The sequence below is a fragment of the Eulemur rufifrons genome, chromosome 7 (genome assembly GCF_041146395.1).
Source record: "Eulemur rufifrons isolate Redbay chromosome 7, OSU_ERuf_1, whole genome shotgun sequence".
Taxonomy (NCBI): domain Eukaryota; kingdom Metazoa; phylum Chordata; class Mammalia; order Primates; family Lemuridae; genus Eulemur; species Eulemur rufifrons.
The window spans coordinates 152,867,057-152,892,674 of record NC_090989.1 but is presented as its reverse complement, the minus strand read 5'-3'; the positions used below and the strand labels follow the sequence as shown (position 1 = coordinate 152,892,674).

General features: G+C 38.9%; 1 protein-coding gene across 1 annotated transcript in view; it reads left to right on the top strand.

Annotated features, from left to right (window-relative positions):
* The window catches only part of SMARCC1 (SWI/SNF related BAF chromatin remodeling complex subunit C1), a 150,929-nt gene that overhangs the window by 102,681 nt on the left and 22,630 nt on the right, over positions 1 to 25,618 (top strand). Inside the window, exons 22-25 of the mRNA XM_069475630.1 lie at positions 4,833 to 4,888; positions 6,436 to 6,553; positions 7,243 to 7,397; positions 21,653 to 21,787. Coding sequence (XP_069331731.1) covers positions 4,833 to 4,888; positions 6,436 to 6,553; positions 7,243 to 7,397; positions 21,653 to 21,787 — 464 coding nt within the window. The remainder of the gene's footprint in view (positions 1 to 4,832; positions 4,889 to 6,435; positions 6,554 to 7,242; positions 7,398 to 21,652; positions 21,788 to 25,618) is intronic.

Below are 25,618 nucleotides of genomic sequence, written 5' to 3'. Positions count from 1 at the left end.
AGTAAAGAGTTGAATGTCTCAGGTAATTTATTGAATATTGTACAGAAAGTGAAAAACAGAACGGTTGTATGGGTACTCAAAACATACTGCTTTCACATCATCATAAAGTTGAAATACCGCAAGTCAAACTATCATAAGTTAGGGACTGTGTATTAGAAATCAAAACTGAGGAACTTTTAAAGGAATTCACAAGTGCATATAATAAACTCCAACTTTATTATATAGACGTGATTGACAATCATATAAAGATATAATTAAAATCTCATAATCTAAACCCAATAAGGCATGTCTATACAGACTTTTTTTGACTTCTAAGTATAACATTCTTTCCTTTAAAATATGGGGCAGGACCCTCCCTGGAATGAAGGTTTTTGACTAGCAATCAGATTAGAGTCCTGCCTTAGACAGATTTTAAAAAGTCAAAAAAGACAAGGATTATCAAAATTTTAAGCCAAAAACCATGAACAAAAATCAGTGTGTGTGTATATATATGTCTTAACATAATATCTAAAAGTAGCTTCAAAAAATCTTACAGAATAAAAAGCACTTTATATACTCTTTTATATAGCATCTTGAGAAAAACACAACACATAATTAAACTCTTAATAGACATCTCCTTAGAAGTCTGAACCCTGAGTTAGGTGCACTTGTGCACACCTGTAGTCCCTTACTTGGGAGGCTGAGGTGGGAGAACCACTTAAGTCCAGCGAGTCTAGCCTTGGAAACATATTGAGACTCTATCAGTTAAAAAAAAAAAAAAAAAAAAAAAGTCTGAGCACTGTCCTTTCCACTTCCACCAGGTTCTGTCTTTAACCGTACCATCATCATATAAATTGATATTAATAATATTATGTAAGTATTCATCTTGGGATCATAGCTGATTAAAGAGTTTATATCAAATTTGGCTTGCCTTATCATAGAGAAAGTGTAGAATGTGGACCTACAGATTGTAGGTAGTCATTTCAAAAGCAGATATCTTCGCAAAATAAAAATCCTATTACATTTTCCCAAATAATACTTAGTCTGTAATTAAGCTGACTCAGCCAAGGTGACCTAATGCATGTTCAATTAAGACTAACCTGTGAAGTTTTTGGGTTTTTGTTTAGTTTTTTGTTCAAGTCCTCTCATCATTATATTTTAATGTGTCTTAATGCAGGTTATATATTTCATCTAATCTAAGAATTGCAACATTACCAATAATTTGAATCATTATGTTCCTCTTATATCTCTTTCTCCCACCATCCCACTTGCAGCACTAAGAATCCTAAATTTTGAATGTCATTCTAAGTACTTTTTAAATGAGTTATATTACAGACATAATATATGTTAGGTGTAATTTTACTTTTTTTTTTTTTATTTCATCTTGTTATGGGGGATACAGAATTGCAGGTTACATACGTTGCTCCTGTACCGCCTTTCCCCCCAAGTCAGAGCTCCAGGCGTGTCTGTTCCCCAGGTCTTGCTCGTTGCACCCATCGTGTAGGTATATATCCCTCCTTCCCGAGTCAGCACCTTCAAGTGTTACCACTCCCCAAACGGTGCGCAGTGCACTCATTGTGTAGGCATACCCCCATAATTTTACTTTTTAAGCTCTGTAAAACATGATATATTTAGACTTCTGAGGCTTTCTCTCTCTCTCTCTTTTTTTTTTTTTACTCAGTATTAAGGTTTCAAAATTTATCCATGTAGTTGCTTTATTCATGTATCCATTTATTTTCACTGCTGTAAAGTGTTCTGTTGTATGAATATAATTTTCCATTTTTTTTATTGAATAGAAGATTTTGATTCTTTCCTGTGTTTGCTGTGTCAGGCATGCATGTATAGTGTTCTATATGCCTCACTGTGCACATATCCAGGGTTTCTCTTAGATGTAGTGCTGTTGAAAGTGTGGTTGGTAGACTGGCTGACATACCAAGGTAAAGAGTTTGCATAACCTCACTCTTGTTTAATTCAGTTATTTCTTCATCAGATGAATTTCTTAGTAAAAGAGTATTGAACATTCTTATTCAACTCCCTATTTTCTTGTGGACTGGTCCTGTGGGTAGGGGGGTAGCAATGTTTTAGGAAATGACAGTTTTTTCCCCAAAGTATATGTGCCATTTTATACACCAGCAACACTTGATCCAACACTTCCTGGTATTAGACTTTCTGCTGATCTAGCAGGTGTAAAATGACATTTCATTATGGTCTTAAATTACATATGTCTCATAACGAATTTAAGTTGAATATCTTTCCTTAGGTTTATTGGTCCTGTATATTTCTATAAAGCAACAGAATAGTCTCTTGCTCACTTTTCTATAGTATTTGTCTTTTTTCTTTATAAATCTTATGTATTAATCTTTTATGAGTTACTGCGCTACATCTGTTTTCTTCCATTTTGTTACTTGTTTCTTCTTTCTTTTTGAAGGGTTTTAATTAACAGAATTCCTTGATTTTAATAATTGTCTATTCTTGTTATCACTTTTTGTGTTTTAAGATATTATTCAAATTTTGTCTTTTTATGTCTTTATCCAGAATTTTCTTTTCTTTTCATATCAAAATGCAGTTGGTTTTATGTGTTAGTTTTATAGGTCAGCACCTTGCTACACCCTGTAATTATTTTTAATAACTTCTCTGCAGATTATTGTAGTTTTTTTCTCTGTAAATTTTAACTGTTTTCTTCTTTCCAGTCTTCTTTTTTTTTTTTTTTTTTTTTTTTTTTTTTTTTGAGACAGAGTCTCGCTTTGTTGCCCTGGCTAGAGTGAGTGCCGTGGCGTCAACCTAGCTCACAGCAACCTCAAACTCCTGGGCTCAAGCGATCCTACTGCCTCAGCCTCCCGAGTAGCTGGGACTACAGGCATGCGCCACCATGCCCGGCTAATTTTTTCTATATATATTTTAGTTGGCCAGATAATTTCTTTCTATTTTTAGTAGAGACGGGGTCTCCCTCTTGCTCAGGCTGGTCTCGAACTCCTGACTTTGAGGGATCCACCCGCCTCGGCCTCCCAGAGTGCTAGGATTACAGGCGTGAGCCACCACGCCCGGCCTCCAGTCTTCTTTTAATTTCTTTTTCTTAATTATGTTCGGTTTCACTTCCGTGACTATATTCAAGGGAAGTAGTAATACTGGTATCCTTGTCTTGCTCTTAATTTTAAAGGAAATCTATTGGCATATCTCTGTGAAGAATGACATTTGTAACAGGATTTTTTGGGGGGAGGTAGGAGAGAGAGGGTCTTGCTCTGTCGTCTGGGGCTGGAGTGCAGTGGTGTCATCATAGCTCACTGCAGCCTCAACTCCTGGGCTCAAGCAATGGATCCTCCTGCCTTTAGATGCAGGGGCTTCAGGTGCACGCCATCACACCCAGCTAATTTTTCTATATTTTGTAAAGACAGGGTCTTGCTTATGGTCAGGCTAGTCTGGAACTCCTGGCCTCAAGTGATCCTCTCACCTTTGCCTCCCAAAGTGCTGGAATTACAGGTGTGAGCCACCTTGCCTGGCCTGTTATAGGACTTTTGTTAACAGTCTTTTTGGGGATCAGGAACATCTATTGTCATTCAATTTGTGAATCAAGGTTATACTGGCCTCTTAGAGTGTATTAGGGGACATTCCCACATTTTTTATTCTCTGGAAGAGATTGTAATCATATTTTCCCTAAGAGTTTGGTGGAATTCCTGAGTAAAAAACATCTGGACTTCTGTTTTTGTTTTAAGTTTTTTAGTTATTTTAGTTTTTCTAAATGTCTGTTTTTGGTGGGGCATGTTGGTTTTTCGTGGCAGTGTCTGTCTTCCAGTCTGAAATGCAGTGGCACAATCAGCACTCACTGTAACCTCGAACTCCTGGGCTCAGATCAGCCTCCCACCTCAGCCTCCTGGGTAGCTGGGATGCCCAGCTCACGCCACGCCCAGTCAATGTTTTCTATTTTTAGTAGAGACGGGGGTCTCAATAAGTTGCCCAGGCTGGTGTCAAACTCCTGGGCTCAGCAATCCTCCTGCCTCAGCGTTCCAAAGTGCCACTGCACCCGTGTTTTCCTCTCCTCCCCTCCCTTCTCCTCTCCTCCTTATTTCTTCTCTTTTCTTCTGTTTTCTAATGTATGGTTCTCTGTAAGTACTGCTTTTACTGATTCCTAAAATTCAGTGTGTTTCCAAGCACAGAAAAATTTATATTTTAAAGGTCAAATTTCATTGGATTGTGGTTAGAGAAATTGATCTGTATGGTAGTGATTAATTGAAATTTGTGAAGACTCAATGACCTAATTGGTGATCACTATTTTTAAAATGTTTTATGTGAGCTTGAAATTAACATGTATTATTCTCTAATTGGTGAGTATACGATTTTGCACATGTACATTAGAACCATCTTGCTGTGTTCATATCTGTTTTATATCTTAATTGAGAGGTGTGTGCAAATCTTCCACTATGATGTATATTTTTGTTTTTTCCCTGCCATTCCTGCAGGTTTTTTTGTTATATAGTTTGACACTATTTTGTTAGGTTACTAAAAGCATAGAAAATTAATAATTTTCTCATATGTAAAATAATAGTTTTCTCATGTGATTTGTTCATATGTGCCTCTTGTATTGTGGTGAACATGGTGTGTGTCCTCTTCAGCCAGAATGTGATGCTCTTGAGATTTCAGTGAATATTTGTCTCAGCAGTGTTTAACCCAGTACCTGATTCAAAATATATACTAGTTAAGTGTCTGTCAAATTATAATGAATTAGTTTTAGTTTTTTGCCTTTTTTACTTAAAATGTTTTGAACTTTTTATTTTTATACATACAGAAAAGTGAAAATCCCAAGCCTAGTGCTTTTCCACAAATTAAACATTCATGTAAGCATATTCTTTTACTTGTAGAAGGTGCTGAAGAGGAAAAAATGGAAGCAGATCCTGATGGTCAGCAATCTGAAAAGGTAGAGTCTGTTTGAATTGTCTCACAACAGAAAAGCCACAGAGAGCAATGTCTTTCAGAGGCTAATGGTTTGGGTTTTTTGTTACCTTTCAAGTCCCTCAGGGGACTGTAAATAGTTCTGTTAGCCACTTGGACTTTGCTAGTTTAAGGTATAGTTCTCTCAAGGCATAATATATTTTTCATTTATCCATTGGGTGAAGATACATCCATTCCCTATCCTTTTCTTTTGTGCCCCTTTCAGGCACAGTTGTGAATGTGAAATACAAGTTGTGGTTCTTCTGAATAACGAATTGTAGGGTTTAGGTCCTGTACTTGTACCCAGAATAGAATGACAGAATATTAAGTGATTTTTCTAGGAGGATTAACTGCCAGCAGAAGAACATGTAGAATAGAATTTATGAAGCTGGATGTGGTGTCTTGTGCCTGTAGTCCCAGCTACTCAGGAGGCTGAGGCTGAGGCTGAGGCTGAGGCTGAGGCAGGAGGATCGCTTGAGCCCTGGAGTTCGAAGCTGCAGTGAGCTGTGATCATGCTACTGCACTCCAGCCTGGGCAACAGAGGGAGACCCCTGTCTCAAAAAAAAAAAAAAAAAAAAAAAAAAAGAAGAAGAATTAATGAGAAGCTGACATTTAGGGTAGGTAGGTTTTGAAAAACAAGTAGAATTAGATAAATTGAAATGGAAGATAGAGAATCAAAGATTCCAACGGGTGGGGGAGGAGAGACACTAAGAACAGTGTGTGAACAGCATGAAAGTGCCCAGTATGTTAGTGTCCCAATCCCTGTTTCGTAAGAGACTGTGAATGCAAGATAAGCTAGGCAGAATAATACTTTACAGCCTCTTCATAATCAGAGTGTGGGTCTTTGTATTCTTTATACTGTTATAGCACATACTTAGCAGTCGGTCAGTATTTCAGTGAATATATACAAGCAGGGATTTAAGGTCTTGATTACATGTAGTATTCTAAAATTCTATACAAATAAGGAGAGGATAATAATAAAATTGATTATAATTCCTACAGTGTTCCAAAGACCATGCTTTGTGCTTTACATTTATGAGTTGATTTAATTTGTAAAGTCAGTGACAGTCTGTCCATTTTATAGGCAATATTACATAATTTGTTTAAGGTCACAGATACTTAAAAATCAACAGATGATACCAAATGCTGACCTGAAGGATTGAAGTTTTCAGTCCCCAAAGCATGATCACTGGTGCTCTGTTGTGGCTCTCCTTATGTTTTTAATCAATAAATAATATCAATTAATTACCCTGACATTCGTTTGGGAATTGAAACTGTGGCTTTGTAGCAGAGGATGCAGAGAGAAGGGACTGTGTGCTTTGGGAGGCATATTATCTTGTGAACACTTAAGTGTTGAGGGGGTAAAAAATATTTCTGTGAATTTATTAATTTCTTTTCCAGCTCTTCTCTACAAGTCTTTTCTGAATCTAGTCCACTTTTTGCCAAAAATAGCGGGATCTTTTTTATTCAAAGATGGTATTACTTGTACAGGGCTGGTTTTACTCACTCCGTATCCTCTTGTACCCCATTCAGGCAGAAAACAAAGTGGAAAATGAAACAGAAGAAGGTGATAAAGCACAAGATGGAGAAAATGAAAAAAACAGTGAGAAGGATCAGCAGGATAGTGAAGTTAGTGAGGATACCAAATCAGGTAATTTGAGGAAACTCCTTAGATATTATCATGTAAAACTGTAAAAAGGTACTGGAGAAATGTGGTATTTTATGTAGAAATATTTCCTCATTTATTTTGGATTTATTATTTGGATTTATAATGCATCATTAAGTATGCATTCAAGTTTCATTTAACATATAGGTACCAGTGCTAATGCAGGTAGCTGTATTTTGCCCCACTGTTTTCTTTACTGTATAGATGAACCAGTTATTCAGCATGATTGAAGTCATCTCACAGACATGCCATTTTTTTTTCAGTGACAGTTGCTGATGTACCCCATCATGCCTGTCACGCTCACGGAAGTACTCTGTCCTCAGCGTCTGATTTCCAGCATATCCCAGGGTTCCCAGAGCATTTCATTGACTGATGAACAAATATGTGGGTCTTATGCTTAGTTCCCCTTAATTTTTTTTTTTTTTTTTTTTAATATCCAGGGGACCTACAGAGAGAGCTTAGATAAATGAAGGGAAGATAAAGTGTACTATTTAGAAAATACAGCCCAAATATAGGCAGACTTAAATGCATGAAATGATTCAACAAAATTCTTTAAAAAGAAAAAGAAAAAAAAAAGAGGCATTGTCCTAGTTTGTAACGTGGCAGAGGTGAGACAGTAAAGAACAATTGTTTAGACTGAGCACACCGATAATGAAGCTTTCTGATACTTGCAGAAGAGAAGGAGACCGAAGAGAGCAAAGAACTCATTGATACATGTAAAGAAAGAGAAAGCGATATCGGGAAGAAGAAAGTAGAACATGAAATTTCTGAAGGAAATGTTGCCACAGCCGCAGCAGCTGCTCTTGCCTCAGCTGCCACCAAAGCCAAGGTTTGCTCCTAACAGCCCTTTTCCAGTGCTCTCTTAAGCCATGAATGGTCATATTGTTTTTAGTTAATTAAGAACATTTAGTATAAAGAGCCTTGCTCCCAGTAGGAGATGACTATTTGCTTGAACGGCATTTCTAGGTTAAAAAAATCACAAGCAGGAGGACGACGATAGAAATAGTAGATCCAGTCCTAGAGGGTGACTTTTTTTCATTCCGTTCATTGTGTCATTTAGCCTTGTGAAGACTGCAGAGATTGAAGGCAAATTTTAAAGTCTTTTTAAGGGACTGATTGTCTGTTTTTAATTTCCCTGGAGGACTTGTCTTGGACTATTCCAATAATTTCTACCAGATTGAAATATTTATCATTTTTTAAGGCAGAAATCTATTTCCTTGTCTTAAGTACTCCACCCTGATCTTACAGACTGAAAGGAGAGAGGGAACCTAAAATAGCTCTTTTTTTTTTTTTTTCTTGAATTTGCCAGCTTTTCTGGGGGTGGTTTTTTCTATTTATAACATAGTATCGGCTGCATAGCATATTTAAGAAGACAAGAGAGTGTTATTTTCCTCACTTTGTGTTAATTTAACATTTTAAAGAATTCCAAACATGAATATGTAAAGTTTTAAAAAATTTTTTTCACCTGTTTTTCATTCTACCTCAGAAGTAGTTTCCTTCCATTCTGGGTCATCACATTTCAAGAAACAGTGATTGCTAGAACGTTCCTAATCGTTTTACCTTGAGCTGTTCTTGATCCATTGGTAAAAATGCTCTTTCATGGTTTTTTATTTCCCTAGACCATTCAGCTACTGTGATCTACTTCTCTAAGTGTTGAATCTGTGGAACATGATTTATAACAGACCCATAAATGAACCATTTCAAACCATAAGACCACTGTTTTAAATGTCCACTCATATGACACAGATCCCACTACTGGGTGGGAGTGATGTTTACAGGCCACAGCAGACATATATGCCTCACCTGATTGTTATTATTACAATAGCTTGAAGTCATGCATATTCATACTTGCCAGTCTCTTCCAAAGGTACCTCCTGATCTTTATAATTCTTTAGCTAATTTTAGGTATTCTCTTTTCTCTGCTAACCCCCACCTCTAGGCAATTTTGATGTGCACTCTTACTTAAGTGACTGCTATTGTAATTTGACTGTTACTTTACATATGTCAGGTTTTGGTCCTTCATTGGCCACATCTTTTTGAGTCTGTGTGTCTTCTGCCACATTGGACTGTTTGGGCACCCCTTTGTCTCTGAGTTGTCCAAATTGTTATTGTTAATACTGTCATCAGGAGTCTTAGAGACCTTAAGGATTGTCTTGGGCATATTCTCTCACTTTATAAATGAAGAGCTAGAGGCCATGAAGGCTTCCCTCCTTCTTGCCCACTTTCTCAGTCTTCAAACCTACAACCTCAGGTCATCTTTGACTCTTCTGGTTCTTTTGTTTTCCATAGCTGTTTAGCCAGCAAATCCTTCATGGTGCTTTAGGTCACCTGCTAATGCTTAGCCACTCCCATAGGTCAGCCTCCCTTAAACTTTTGCCTGTCTTCTCCATCCCATTTTGTTTCCTACAGCCAAAGCAATTTTTTTGTTTTCTAATTTTCTCGAAGCATAATTTGCATTCATATAAATGGGCATATAAATCTACAACACATGGAATTTTTCACAAACTGAGCCTACCTTTGTAACAAGCACCTACTTCAGGAAACATGTTACCAGCCCTCCAGAAGCTTCTTCATGTTCTCTTCCTGTTACTGTGCCCCACCCCCATGAGTAATTACTAGGCTGTCTCCTAACACCATGGATTAATTTCTCCTATTTTTTACTTCATATCAAATGGAATCCTACATTATGTACAGGAATCTGTAAAAATTCAAATATGAGCATGTTACTTTATTCAGTAACCTCTCCCTCTCTCTCTCAGGCTACAATTTCAAACTCTTTAGTAGACAATTCAGGATTTTTCATGATCGTGACCCTACATAGTTTTTAAGCCTCATTTCTTATGCATCCTTCTTGAACAGTTTCTTACAGTTCTACCAAACAGAATCCACTCTGTTTTATTACCAGCTAAGCATTGTTGGATACTCTTCCCTTACAGAGCATCATTCTCTCTTCCTTCCTATTATTTCCTCTCTTTATGGCACTGTGCTTCACTATATGTTGCTTTCGAAGGAACTACAATGGTAGACTACCTTAAAAAGTTTCTGGAATGCTTTATGTTTTTCTGTGACTTCATAGCTATTAATATGTGCAACTTTGGGCACAAAAATATGTCTGTTATACACTACTGTCCGTCTTTCAACTATATGATTCCTTCACTGCAGAGAAACCACTTTTATGGATCATTAGGCCTGGCCCTTTGCTATTCCATACAAAGTTTAGAGCAGCAGTTCCCAACCTTTTTGGCACCAGGGACTGTTTTCATGGAAGACAGTTTTTCCATGGACCAGGGATGGGGGGGGAGTATGGTTTACGGATGATTCAAGCACATTACAGTTATTGTGTACTTTATTTCTATTAATATTACATTGTAATATATAATGAAATAATTTTACAACTCACCACAGGTTGGGGACCTTTGGTTTAGAAGAGTTTACAAAGAAGGATTTTTCCCCAGGTCATTATAGTTTCACTCCCTCATCATCAGTAATTTTTATTTCTAATAACTAGAAGCTTGTATCTTCATTCTCAAAACACCTAGGTTTCCCTCTGATTTATGAAAGTGGCACAAATGCTTATGCTACATGACTTGGCATATGTGAACCCTTCAGTGGCACTTACAGCTGGATCTGATAAATTTCACAGCAGGCCGGGCACGGTGGCTCACACTTGTAATCCTAGCACTCTGGAAGGCTGAAGCAGAAGGATTTTGTAAGCTCAGGAGTTTCAGACCAGCCTGAGCAAGAATGAGGCCACATCTCTACTAAAAATAGAAAAATTAGCTGGGCGTCATGGCGCGCATCTGTAGTTCCAGTTACTAGGGAAGCTGAGGCAGGAGGATCACTTACGTCCAGGAGTTCGAGGTTTCGGTGAGCTATTATGACTCCCCTGCACTGTACCCAGGGCAACAGAGCGAGACTCTGTCTCAAAAAAAAATAAAAAAGTTCACAGCACACATAGTCATTTTTGTGCTGCATGGTAATTAGGCGGTAAGTATTTCATGTAAATTACTATAATTAGTATAACTTATGTAGCCAATCCAAGTTTCTCTTATTCTCATTGTGTTCTTCTGTGTCTATAAACAGCTTTGTTATTAAGAGTTTTCCTTGATAATTGTTTGTCACACTCTGACATGGAGTGATAATTAGAGGTTTCTAGATCTAGCTCCTAAACACAGGAATTGGCTTGCTTTCTGGCTTCTTCCTCTTATTGCCCTAGGAGGGAGTCTTCAGGAGCGTGTCCATTTTTTCATTGTACCTACTGAGAAGCTTTGACTTGCCGCACCTGTGGGAGTGGTCTGTGGTTGCAAGCAGGAGCTCCACTGTCTGAGTGCTCTGGATTCTTTCCGTCCATCTGGGGGTTTAGGCTTAGAGGGAAAGAAGGGCCCAGAACTATTGCTGGAATAAACAGAAAACCCCAGAAATTAGAACATGTTCTCTTTTTATCAGCAGCAGTAGGTTCAATTCTTCCAAGAAAGCAGAGATCACATTTTCTTAAAACCACAGATGTTTCTTTTGGATTTATTCTACAAACAAGCCCATGTCCACATTTCCCAAAATGACTGAAGTCAGTTTGTATACATAGTAAGTGGGTGTGAGCTCTGGGGTAATAGGAAGTCTCTTTCTTACCCCTCAAAAATATCTCATAACTTGCTCCTTTATACCTGAAATTCCTTCTTGAGGTGGGAAAATTACTGTTGTTAATTTTAGTCACAAGGCTTTAACAGGTAAGGATTGGTCAAATTGATTAACACTAAACATAATGATCATTGATATTATACTATATCTTAATAATACTATAGAGCTGGGCACAGTGGCTCATGCCTGTAATCCCAGAACTTTGGAAGGCTGAGGCCAGAGGATCACTTGAGGCCAGGAGTTCTAAACCCACCTGGGCAGCAGAGTGAGACCCCTTCTCTACAAAAAAAAAACAACCCAAAAAAATCCCAGGAAAAATTAGCCAGTGTGGTGGTGCATACTTGTAGTCCCAGCTAGCCAAGGTGGGAGGATTGTTTGAGCCCAGGAGTTGGGGGCTGCAGTGAGCTATGATTATATCACTGCACTTCAGCCTTGGTGACATAGTGAGAGCCTCTTTTTAAAAAAAGAAAATACTGTTAAGAGGAGACAGAAGAAAAAAAATGGCCTGTTTGATCGGTTAGCCTATAGTTAGCCCTGTTCACTTTCATGCTTACATGGGATGGACTTCGGTTCTACCAGTTGTAATCCATGTTATTTGTAAAGTTTGCCTCAACCCTATTCCAACCAAGTTATTACTTCATTCTCATTAAACATTTTTCTCAGATTGTTTCTCCCACATTCCATATATCTTCTGTGGCACCCTTCCAGACCTTATCATTCTTCTCAGTTTCTGTAAAGCCAATATGTGAAGGGTTGGGGTTCTCCCAATAGCCCCTCTTTGGAAGGCCCTGGTCATCACTGTTGCCAGACCTTTAAAGAATACTAACCTGAGCATCAGCAGTGTTTCCATCCCAGTTACTCACAGCTGTGTAACTATCCTTGAACTTAGTGGCTTAAAAACACACTCATTTTATTGTATGTCATGATTTTGCAGTGATTCCCCCTGGCAGGTTCACCTAGAAAAATTCTGGGATCACTCAGTATTCTTCTCATGGCTGGGCTATTATGTTGGGCCAGAGATGACTTCACTCATATGTCTGATGCCTAGGCTGGGATGGCTAGACCAGCTGACATCATTTTCTCTTTACACATCCTCTCTAAGAAGTTAGCTTGTGTCGGGTGGTCTCAGAGTAGTTGGACTTCTTACAAAGCTTAGAACCCCAAGAGAAGAGTATCACTGGCAACAATGTTGGGAATCTGCCAGTGTCTTAACAGCTTGGTCCCTTAAGTTGACACAGCGTAACTTCTATCCTGCTCTACTGATCAAAGTTTCTGACCAAACTCTAGGTAAAGGCATAGAGAACACCTCAAGATGGAAGGCATGCCACCTTAACCCACCACAGTCTACTGTCTGGTCATAAATTATATATTCTTCTCCCAGTTGCGAAATAGACATCCCAAGGTCGCCCACATGGTCTTATATTTTTATGATATCAAACTGAGGCTGGAGGTCCAGGATCTTATCTAAATCAGGTCCTAGTACAAATGAGATTCCTCAGGAGTGATTGCTGGGTACAGCTCCTTGAATGCTGGCATTCTAATTTGGAGATTTTGTGGACTAGCATAACCATGGTGAGACACAGGGAGGATAATTGCATTCCCATTCAGGGGTTTGAATAGGAGGCACACAGCAGTCATGATTTGTAGCAATTTTCAAACCTAGCCAGGCACACATTTCTGGTTTCTTGATCAGGGCCCAGTCTTACTTCCTGAGAGTTATTCGCCACAGCTTTTGACTTGGCCCTCTGGGCTTTCAGTTCTTTCTTCTGAGTCTTCTATCTTTTCCATTAAAAAATGATCCCAGTTTTACTGCTGAGTAGCCTCTTGGCCTACTTTCTCGTTGTTGTGGGCCTTTTTCAGTTTATATTCTCTCCACTTTCGTTCAAGGTATTATAATCTCTTAGAAACTGTGGGATTTTTCTGTATTTAAAATGTAATCACCAGTAGATAGAAGCCACACCTGTTTTATTTCCTAGACTGTTCCCTTTTGCCTTAGTTTCAAGTGTTTAGGTGCTGTGAGAACAATGTCCTTAAGTTTTGTTTTTTGGGGGTGTTTTGTTTTGTTTTGTTTTGTTTTTGTTTTTCTGATACAGGGTCTCACTCTGTCACCTAGGCTAGGGTGCAGTGGTGTGATCATAGCTCACAGCAGTCTCAAACTCCTGGGTTCAAGCCACTGGCCTGCCTCAGGCTTCAAGTAGCTGGGACTACAGGAATGTGCCACCACACCTGGCTAATTTTTTTTTTTTTGTAGAGATGGGGTCGCACTATTGCCCAGGCTGTTCTCCAATTCCTCGCCTCAAGCAGTCCTCTTGCCTTAGCCTCCCAAAGTGCTGGCATTACAGATATGAGCCAGTGCATCCAGCCTCCCTTAAGATTTTTAGATGCCTTTTGTTTACTTGGAAGGATCTAGAAGATTTTTTAATTCCAATAATGGTGATGCAAAGAAGTTGAGAGGTGAACATTTAGAGGTGATACAGAAAACTAGTTTAAAATTAGGGACAGTGGTTAGAAACAAACATTTTGGGAGACAATGATATCAACTAGGCAGATAAAAGGAAAGGCAGTTATTCTTGACAAGTAGTACAGCTTTGAGTAGGAAATTGTGGAACAAGTGAGGTGTTTTAACATGTGTGTATTGAGAGTTCCAGAAGGAAAGTAAACAGTGATGGAGGCAGAATTAAAAAAAAAAAAAAATAGTGGCTGAGTGAAATCTTTCCACATTTGATAGAAAACATTAACTTACACATCCAAGAAACTCAATGAAAGAATATATATAGGAAGGATGCTCTTAAAGATGTTTAGAGGCTCTCCTGTCTAGTAGAAAGAGTCTAAGAGGCATACCCTCAAGATTCTGAGTAGTTCTACTATGCATGCCTTTCAAAATGTTGTACAGCTGCACCTTGAGCTATTTACCCTCTGGTCATGCTTCGCTGGTGGTGATCTCGATTGGATTTTTCTCCCAGTGCCATTTCTTGGTTTCAGACTTTTGCTGGGAGGAACCAGAGATGAGAAATAGTTTTTATCAAACCCTGCTCCTTCGTATTTCCTCTGAGTTCTGTCTCAGAACTTAACAGTTCCTTTAGTTTCTCTCTCTTCTAGCTGCTTAGAATCAAATAGGAAAAGAATTTTGTCATTCTGCCTGGAAATGCCTCAGCCATATACATGAGTTTGTTAGTTATCCTTTCTATTTCCCACATCATCAGAGGTGACAGTGTTTCTAAACATTGTGCTGCTATATAATGAAGACATACTTCTCTCCAACCTCCAATAACATTTTCCTGTCTGTCCTTTAAGCTCTTACTAGTGGTTTTCTTGAGGCCCTTTCAGTTTGTGCCCATTATGTGATCCCAAAGCAAAGGTCACATTTCTTGTTTTTGTTAAATCAGCTCCTCATTTACAGATAGCAGATTCTTTTCCAATAGCAAAATGTAGTGGTTTAAAAATTAACTATTTTATTAAGTCTCATAGTTTTGTTAAATTGGAACAATAAATAGCTGAGCAGTTCTGCTCCATGTGGTACCAGTTGAGTCATTTAAGGGTATTCACACCATAGGTGAGTTTATCTAGAAGGACTACAACTGCTTCATTGCAGTCATAGTCCTTGGTAGAGGAGTAGCTGGGTTTTTTCCTCTGCATACAGTCTAGGGTCTCTCCAGCAGGGTGATCATACTTCTTACACGGCAGCTTGGGACTTCAGAGAGAACATTCCAAGAGACAGGACATGAACCTTTCTAGACCCTTAAGGCGGGCCTCAGAAAAGGTTGCCACTAATTTTTATTGAGCAAGGCAGTTAGAGACCCTGCCCTGGCTCTACCTCTTGTTGGAACAAAGGCCAGTAAATGTGTGGCCATCTTTAATTTACCACGAGTCCCTTTTTAAGAATTCCACAGAAGAGTATTCACTCACAGATCAATTGTTCTCAGTAGGCATTGGGAAATAACTAAAGGCCTTTGGATTTGGTATTTAAAATTTTAGTTCCAGCTCTGCCAGTTACTAGTCTCTTAACCTTAGGCAAGTCACATAACTTTTCTGAAGTGATTTTTAATCAGAGATCCTTTCTGGTCTGCCATTCTGACAAGATTGTTTTGAGAAGTAATTAAATCATGGGACTGCAAATTAGTGCAACCTCTGTGGAAAAGAATTTAGAGATACCTCAAAGAGCTAAAACTAGAGATACCATTCGATCCAACAAGAGCACTATTAGGCATCTACTCAAAAGAGCGAAACATTCTTTAATAAAGACAGCAGACACTTGGACTGTTTCCACATCCTTGCAATAGTGAATTGTGCTGCCATAAACATTTGAGTTGATTATTAAAATTTGGTATATGTATACAATGGAATATTATAAAAAACGACAGTGACCTAGCATCTCATATTTTCCTGGATAGAGCTTGAGCCCATTATCCAAAGTGAGGTATCACAAGATCGGAAGAATAGGCTCCACATGTACTCGCCATCACATTGGCACTGACTGATCAACACTATGGTGCTCACATAGTAGTAATAATATTCTCCAGGGATTACGGGGTTGGGGGGGGTAAACTCACAATGTACGTGGTAAGCATTGTAGAGGGGAAGGGCATGCCTCTAATCCTCACTTGGGTGAGGCAAAGACATAAAATGTGACCAAAATGTTTGTACCCTCATAATATCCTGAAATTAAAAAAAAACAGAAAAGGCAAGAAAAGTAAACACCAGGAAATAGCATTAAAAAAAATAAAAAATAGAAAGTTAAAGATAACCCTATGGGTGTACCTAAAAGTTTGAGAAAGGAAAACCTGATCAGATTTGCAGGGTTTTCTTGCTTTTTGTTTTTTTACCTTCTGTTTCCCTTTTATTTTATTTATTTATTTATTTATTTTTTTGAGACAGAGTCTCACTCTATTGCCCGGTTTAGAGTGCCGTGGCATCAGCCTAGCTCACAGCAACCTTAAACTCCTGGGCTCAAGCAGTCCTACAGCCTCAGCCTCCCGAGTAGCTGGGACTACAGGCATGCGCCACCATGCCCAGCTGATTTTTTATATATATACATATATATATATATATGTGTGTGTATATATATGTATATGTATGTATATATATATATATATATATATATATTTAGTTGTCCAGGTAACTTCTTTCTATTTTTTCAGTAGAAACAGGGTCTCGCTCTTGCTCAGGCTGGTCTCGAACTCCTAAGTTCAAATGATCCTCCCACCTCAGCCTCCCAAGGGTGCCAGGATTACAGGCGTGAGCCACCACGCCCAGCACTGTTTCCCTTTAAAAAAAAAAAAAAAAGAAGTAATTAAATTAATGTCTTTTTAAAGAGCATTCTATAAGCTTCAAAGTAACATACATCAATTATTCATTAAGCCAATATTTAAGTGCCTGTTATGTGCCTGACACTATACTAAAAGCTGGATTTTCTTTGATGCTTAAAATAGATGTGAAGGGTCCTTGCCTCTTAGGAGCTTATAGTCAACCTGTTAACCTTGAATGTTATGCTCATTTGAGTTGAGCCATTAGATTGTACATTTAGTGGTTTAAAAATGTATGAGGGAAAAGAAAAAAACTAAATATGTGTAAAATGCTTGACATTTAGCTTCTCTGAGCTTCAGTTTCATACTATATAAATAACAGATAATATGTTTCTTGATAGGTTATTATTATTTTTGAGACAGGGTCTCATTCTGTTTCCCAGGCTGGAGTGCAGTGTTGTGATCATAGCTCACTGCGGCCCCCAAACTCCTGGGTGCAAGTGATCCTCCTATCTCAGCCTCCCAAAGTATTAGGAATACAGGCATGAGCCATTGAGCCCAGCCCAGTATTTTTTATCCTATATTTTCCTCTATGATCTTATTAGATATACTTTTATTCTTTTAGTAATTTTCCTGATGATTACATAATGCATTCTTGAATTATAATTTAATCCACATTATTTCACCACTTACCCAATAGTGTTAGAACCTTAGGTCACTTTTTTCTGTTCAGTGTTCTTCAGTTCTTTTCTCCACTTCATTAAAATTTAATTCAATAGAATAGATTTTTTTCTTCATGCTCTAAGAGCTGCTTTTAGAATTTCTTTCTGTGCAGACTTACTGTTTTTGACTTCTCCCTCTTTAAGAGAAACAAAACTCTTTAAGAGAAGCACTGGACAGGGAAAGCTCTTGAAGAGAAACTCTGTTTCTCTTAAGAGGTCTTGATTTCACCTTGATTTTTGAAGGATATTTTCATTGGGTTTAGAATTCAAGATTGGTGTTATTTTCTTTCAAATTTTTTACATACATATATTTTTTTCTCCCCACACGAGTAGCTTTTTATTATAAAATGAAACAGGTCTATGTCCTCAAGTGGAGACAGACTGACTCACTGACTCTCTCCTCAAATTATATTTTTTAATGCCATTTCAGGGCACCGTGGTATGCAACTGTAATCCTAGCTGCTCAGGAGGAGCACTTGAGCCCAGGAGTTCTAGACTAGCCCTGGCAACATAGTGAGACCGCTTCTCATTTAAAAAAAAAAAAAAAAAAAAAGCTATTCCATTGTTCATTGTTACTGCTGATGAGCCAGTTATCCGTCTTAATGTTGTGCCTTAGGGGGAATTGAAGGTAATATGTTGTTCCTGCTCTCGCCCCCATGCTTTTGAGATTGTCTTTATTTTTAATAATATGTCATATCTTAGTGTAATTTTTGTTGTGTTTTTTTGGTGGTTTGCTTTTTTGGGGGGAGGGGTTTGCTAAGCTTCTTGAATCTCTGTTGATGTGGTCCATCTGTTTTGGAAAATTCTCTCCCATTCTTTTTTTTTTTTTTTTTTTTTTTAATATTGCTTCTACCACATTCTCTGTTCTTTTCTTGTATGATTCCAGCCACATGACTGTGTCCCATGTCTCATGCTTGCTTCTGATTATTTGTTTCATTCCCTTTTCTCTCTTTGCTATAGTTTAAATACTTTCGTTGACATTTTAGTTCACGCTTCAAATATTCCACTGTTAAACCTAGTAATTGATTTTTTTTTTTTTTGGTAGATTCTAAATCTCGGTTGAAATTCTCTTTTTATGTAAACATTTTTTTCTGCATTTTCTTAAACATACTGAGCATACTTTTATTTTAAAGTTCTTTCCTGCTAACTCCAGTGTCTGTGGATCTGCCTTTTTGATTGAATACTAGATGTATATAAAAAGTGTGTTGCTCTAGGTAATGATGTATTATTCTACATAAACAAATCCACTTTCCTTGGTGGTGGTAATAGAACTGAGAAGAGGGAAGAACTGAGTTAAACTGGATGGCAGCTTTGGAGTAAGAGTCATACTCCTTCTAGACCACCCCTGTTCCTGGGATGTGACTTTCCAGAACTTTTGATTGAGAGCTTTGCAGTCTTGATTGCCTCAAAAGGAAGTTTTCAGGAATTTCTGTTCTTCCTTAAACCTAAGTTCTTAGTGTCTCTTACTGTGCGTCTTCAAAATTTGCCAGTGTCTTAAGGCAGTGACCAGCTTTGTGTTTGAAGCCTTTCAGCTCTCCACCAGTAAGCATGAGTAATGAGAGTTCTTAATGTACTCTGGATACGAGTCTCTCATCAGATACATAAGGTGCAAATATTTTCTTATAGTTTGTGGGTTGTGTTTTCACTTTCTTGATGGTACAAATGTTTTTAATTTTGATGAAGTCCAATTTATCAATCTTTTATCTTTTGTCCTTTTGGTATCATTTCTAAGAGATCTTTGACTTAACCTAAGATCATTAAGATTTACTCCTATTCTTCTTCTTAGAATTTTTTAATGTATGCTCTTACATTTAGGTCTGTGATGCACTGAGTTAATTTTTGTGGCTGATATCAGGTAGAGATCCAAATTTATTCTTTTTCATTTGGATGTTCACTTGCCCCAGCACCATTTGTTCACCCTTCCCAGTTCAGTTTGATTGATTCATTGAGACAGTTTCTGACTTTGTCACCCAAACCAGGGTACAGTGTCACTGTCATAGCTTATTGCAGCCCCAAGCCTCTGGGCTCAAGTAATCCTTCTGCCTGGGCCTCCCAAAGTGCTAGGATTACAGGTGTGAACCAACACACTCAGCCTCGCAAATAACTAGGACTACAAGTGTGTGCCACACTGCTCAGCTGATTTTTTTTTTTTTTTTTTTATAAAAACAGGGTCTTGCAGTTTTTCCCAGGCTGCTCTTGAACTCCTAGCCTTAAGCTACCCTCCTTTCTCAGCCTCCCAGAGTGCTGGGAGTATAGGTACAAGCCACTGTTCCTGGCCCCACCTTTAAACTTTATTATGGTAGTATTGTAATGTATGTTAAAGTAGACAAAATGGTATAGTGAATCTCTATGTGTACCCATCATCCATTGTTGGATATCATCGTCTTAGTACTCTTGTTTTGTTTGTTCCTGTTTGCTTTTGACCTGTTGCTGCTCCCTGTGAACTCAGAATTTCTTTCTCAGGTTGGGTCTGTGAATTTTGGATCTCTTGTTTCTATCTTTTTCTGGCATTTTACTACATTAGGTAGAACACATTCTTCAGTAGCTTGTGTAGGAAGTAACCTTTTTCAGTCCTTGGTTTCGGAAATGTCTTTTTTTTTTTTTTTTTTTTTTTTTTGAGACAGAGTCTCACTCTGTTGCCCAGGCTAGAGTAAGTGCCGTGGCGTCAGCCTAGCTCACAGCAACCTCAAACTCCTGGGCTCAAGCGATCCTCCTGTCTCAGCCTCCCGAGTAGCTGGGACTACAGGCATGCACCACCATGCCCGGCTAATTTTTTCTATATATATTTTTAGCTGTCCATATAATTTCTTTCTATTTTTAGTAGAGATGGGGTCTCGCTCTTGCTCAGGCTGGTCTCGAACTCCTGAGCTCAAACGATCCGCCCACCTCGGCCTCCCAGAGTGCTAGGATTACAGGCGTGAGCCACCGCGCCCGGCCCGGAAATGTCTTTATAGGTTGCTGTTTGTGAAATCCTAGTTTGAACTTTATTATCCCTCAGAATTTAGAAGGCATTTTTCCATTATTTAAAAAAATCTGGTTTTGCTTTTAAGAAGTCTGTTACAGTACTGTTTTTTGGGTAACCTATTTTTTTGTTTGTTTGCCTTTCTGAAAGCATATAGGATTTTCTCTCTGTGTCTTTTGTTGTTACAATTCCAGTGATGTTCCTTGCTATAGATCTTTCTTATTTTTATTTTATACCTCTTTCTAACTTTTAATTTTATATCATATGCCTAAATTTCTTACTCAAAAATATAAATTGTATAACACTAGACAGTGATAATTTATTTAAACTTTTGGTGTCATTGATGTAGCTCAATGTAGTTTAGGGAGGCAAACATGATTATTAACAGCTATAAAACCTCATTATCACCATTTGCTTAAATTTCTGAGTCTTCCTGCAAATCAGTCTTTATTAGCTATAAAACTACATTTCTGATTTCAACTATAAAAGAATGAAAAATAACGCTCTCATTTAAGTTTTATGTCTGAGCATAGCTCCTGAAAGCCAATATTAAACTCTTCTTCCATATTAGCTTCTAGGTTCTGTAGGAAACACAAAGATCAGTAAGACAGCTGCTCCACGCTATTTCTTAAAACCTTGTGTAGAGGCAAGATAATCCCATAAATTCAGCAGATACAATTAAAGTAAATGCAAAATGGTGTCGAGAGTTTGTTGGGGAAACTCTTAGTGTCTAGATAGGGGGATTGATTGCTTGCAGGTATTCGGGGTCTTGAACAGATATAGGTAATAGGGCATTTTCCTCTTTGCTGTTTTGTTGACCAGGATCATAAGTAGGACTTAACATCAGTCTTGTGGCAGGGGAGTGGCCGTCTTCCAGAGTAATTTCCTGTCTGGTACTGTATTTGTTCTTCTAACTCTGGACCTGAGTCTCAAACTCAGGCTAAAATATTGTTCTCCCCTTCTTTTCCCTACATGATCTACTTACCACAGGGAAGGGAGAGGCTTTGCATTTGGGTATTGGATGCCGTGAAACCACTGCCCTCCTACCCCTGAAAAATTCTTTGGGAAGAAAGTGCCCAGGAGTTTGAGGTTGCTGTGAGCTAGGCTGATGCCATGGCACTCTACCCCGGGCAATGGAGTTAGACTCTGTCTCCCCACCAAGAAAGGGGGGGAGAGGTGGGCAGAGTTCAGGGGTGGTAGTGGGAGGCGGGATACTACCCCCAGCTCACCTGTGTCCTCCACGTTGGTCCATCAGGGCCCTACTTCATCCTCCGCTCCTTGATAGGCTCTTTTGAAGGGAGTGGTTTACCACGGGAGGCCTTTCCTTTAATCCTTTAAAAGGGTCGATTTATCTTTATAAAGACAAGAAATTCAAGCACAGTTGTTCTAAATTGAAATAAATGTTTGGTAGAAACATACAAAAGAGACACCGAGGGCACCATTCTTAATATCTTTAGCATTTTTTAAAATCTTCTCTAAGCAATGTTTACCTAAATAATTTGAGTAATTTTTTACCCCTTAGCATCTTGCTGCTGTGGAAGAGAGAAAGATCAAGTCCCTAGTAGCTCTCCTGGTTGAGACACAAATGAAGAAACTAGAAATCAAACTTCGACATTTTGAGGAGCTCGAAACTATCATGGACAGAGAGAAAGAGGCTGTAAGTAAGAGGAATGATAATTTGTTATCATTATATAATACTATAACATATAAAAAAGTAATAGTGGATTTTTGACAATTAAACCCTGACCACTTTTCATAAAATACAAGTTAGATAAAATAAATGATAGCATATTCTGTTGGTCTCTATGGTTAACTTCTGTCATTATCCTATGTTTGAATTGTCTTTTCAAAAGGATTATCAGCCAGTGATGATAAATAAAAGGAACTCTGTTCACTTTCTAAAACTAATTATCTAAATCTCAGCTTCCTGTACCTCTTGGCTGTGAAGATATATGATGGCTGTGAAGATATATGATGGTATTAAATTCTCCCTTCTATAAAACTTGGATCTTAGAATTACATCATTACCTACTTCTTCCCAGTAGAGTCTATATAAATCCATTACCTGATTTGGGGATTTTCTTGATTTCCTGACTTCTACAGTATAAATATTGGAAAGTAAGACTCTCATCTTGAATTAGGACCGTTGATTTAGGTGTTCTGTGATCCCTCCTCATATGCAACCTTAGGCTTTCTCACTCTTCCCTTCCCTCTCCTGTATGTTGAATAGTAGCTGGGAAGTAGGCCTCTCCTGAGCTTCCTAAGTAGCATTCTCTGGGGCAGAAACTTTTGACATGAGGACATGGCCCAAATAGGACCAAGAGAATTGTTAAAAGGTCCAAAAACGAGAAAGGAAGTCATGAAAAGTAAGAAACTTAGAAGCAGAGGAATATTTGATTGTCTCAAGGGAATTTTGGAGAAACAGATTAAGATCTTGGGGGAAATTTTTTTTTTTGGGGGGGGGGCGGAGTCCCGCTGTGTCACTCTGGCTAGATTGCTATGGCATCAGCCTAGCTCACAGCAACCTGAAACTCCTGGGTTCAAGCGATCTTTCTGCCTCAGCCTCCCGAGTAGCTGGGACTACAGGCATGCACCACCATGCCCAGCTAATTTTTTCTATATATTTTTAGTTGTCCAGCTAATTTCTTTTTATTTCTTAGTAGAGATGGGATCTCACTCATGCTCAGGCTGGTTTCAAACTCCTGAGCTCAAATGATCCGCCTGCCTCGGCCTCCCAGAATGCTAGGATTACAGGCGTAAGCCACCACGCCCCGCCAAAAATTTTTTTTTAATGAATTGATCAGAGAAAGAATTAGTGACTTTCTAAACACGGGCTAAATTTGGGCGTTTAGTTAGGATTTTTTTCCCTCTGTTTATTTTGACTTTTTAATCTACATATGAGACACTGATTCCCCTCTCCAAATGGTAGAACCGTAAGAATGAATTATTTCAGGCCAGGTGCAGTGGCTCATACCTGTAATCCTAGCACTTTGGGAAGTCGAGGCAGGAGGATCACTTGAGGCCGGGAGTTCAAGGCCAGCCTGAGCAAGAGTGAGACCCTGTCTCTACTGAAAAATAGAAAAATTAGCTGGGCGTGGTGGTGGGCACCTGTTAGTCTGAGCTACTCAGGAGGATGAGGCAGCAGGATCTCTTGAGCCCAGGAATTCGAGGTTGCAGTGAGCTATGACGATACCACTGCACTCTAGCCCAGGCAACATAGCAAGTGATGAATCCAAGCAAGTCCTCTGGCAAATTCCTCATGATCAGTAGACCAGTGACTTTCAGCAAAATCCATATTCATTTTGTTCTAAGACCAGCTTGGTGACTTGCACAGGCATTCTGGCCCCATGCATAGGGAGAAGCTGCTTCAATAACTTTCCTACTCCTACCTTCTCTCATCCCACCCGTATTTCCCTGGCAAGGAGTTTTCTCACTCACTGTGCCTCTCACTCTACTCTCTACATCTGTCATTGAGTTCCTGTCCCTATGAGCATCTCTCACATCATTGGCCCTCTCCTGCCCTGGGAACTGATGAGGCACCAGTGTCATATCCGTTACCCTCTGTGCACCAGCCATGGTGCACCACATACAGACACCCTCATGGCCTTGTTTTCTTTGCTACCTGTTTGCATCCTACTTCTGTGCCTGGAAGGCACTTTTCCCCATTTTTTGCCTACCACCTGCATCCCTCAGCTGTGGATGACATCCCCTCCCCCTTTGCTGCTGTGGTAGCCTGACAAAGTCCCGCCCCTTTTTTATTGAGAGACAGAGTCTAACTCCATTGCCCTGGGAAGAAAGAATGCCATGGCGTCAGCCTAGCTCACAGCAACCTCAAACTCCTCGGCTCAGGTGATCCTCTAGCTTCAGTCTCCCGAGTAGCTAGGCCTACAGGGTGCATGCCACCACGCCCGGCTAATGTTTCTATTTCTTGTAGAGATGGGGTCTCCCTGTTGCTCAGACAAATTTTTTCTATTTTTAGTAGAGACAGGTTCTTGCTCTTGCTCACATTGGTCTTGAACTCTTGACCTCAAACAGTCCTCATGCCTCTGCCTCCCAGAGTGGTAGGATTACAGGCATATGAGCCACCACGGCTGGCCACAAAGCACTTAGTGTATGGTACTCACCAAGTCATATGTCCACATTCCATACCAGAGTGTATACTTTTTGAGGGCTGGGACTTAATCATGTGTCTTTGTTAATACAAAACTGGTGTATCATAGGCCCTTATTTAAACGTCTTGAATAAATGGGTGCCATAATCATTGTCAGAAGTTGAGAAGTAGAAAAGAAAATCCACCTTGAGAGACTTAGTTTAATGGGGAAAACAGTGAAGGAAACACATAGTGATAATACAGTGTGTTTGGTGATGCTATGGGAACAGAAAGGAGGAATCCCTGGGAGATGGGGAGAGGGAAAGGATATCACAAAAAAACTTGCTAGAGGTAGAACTTAGCGAAATTAATATTTCTGTTTATCGTGCCCTAATAAGCTTGCCTTTTGTCATGCTTTGGATTTTCTCGGGGATTAGGATACTCGAGGGCTATCATATAATGGATTATTGGAGTATGCGGAATTCAAATGATAGGTAGTTCCCACTCACAACCAGATGCATTGCTGTCATTTGTGAAGCATTCCTGTTGTGTTATCCTTATAGATTGGGATGACCCTAACTGAGCACTTACAAAATAATGTCTGGATTGTCAAGGGGCTCTTTTCTCGTCTCTGAGTCACTTTCTCTTCAGTGGGTAAACCTGTAGCTCCCTCTTCTTTTAAACCTTCTGATGGAACTGTTGTCTGTCATCTGATAATAGCGGAGCCCGCAGCCCCTATTCAGTTCTGTCTACTGGCTCCCAGACACCTAGAGGCAATGTGTAACGGCTCTACTTCTCGCAGCCCTGCACAATTTTCCTGTGCAGTGAATTTTTTATAATTATTTACCTCACTTTATATAACTCAACTATTTTTCTCTTGACTTTTTAAAATGTTAATTCTTTTTTTTTTTTTTTTAAGAATAGTCAAGTGCAGTAGTGAGGAGGGGGGAAAATAGTTAGAACAAGGAGTTCAATCTGTAACTTACTGTGAACAATCAAGTGAGATAACTCACTACTTTTAGACCAGCCTAATGTTAAGTTCTAGTCAGAGCACACAAGATATTTTACAAGATAGTCTCTGAATAAAACAGCACAACTGAAAATGTTGAGAAAATATTCTACTGACTCTATCCAACACACAAGGCTCCTCTGCTTGAATTTTTTGGTGATTGGCCTTCCTTTTCTTTATTAGCATTCAGCATCAGCTGCATTTGTGGCAGGAAAATTCTTTGTACGGGGGAGTCCCTAGCCTTACCAAGTGAATATCAGTAACCCAACTCTATTAGTTATTTATTGCTGAGTAAAAAATTGCCCCAAAGCTTAGTGACAAAAAACAACAGCCATTTATTATCTCTCATGTTTTCTGAGTGATTCAAAAGAGCAAGAGTATGAAAAAGT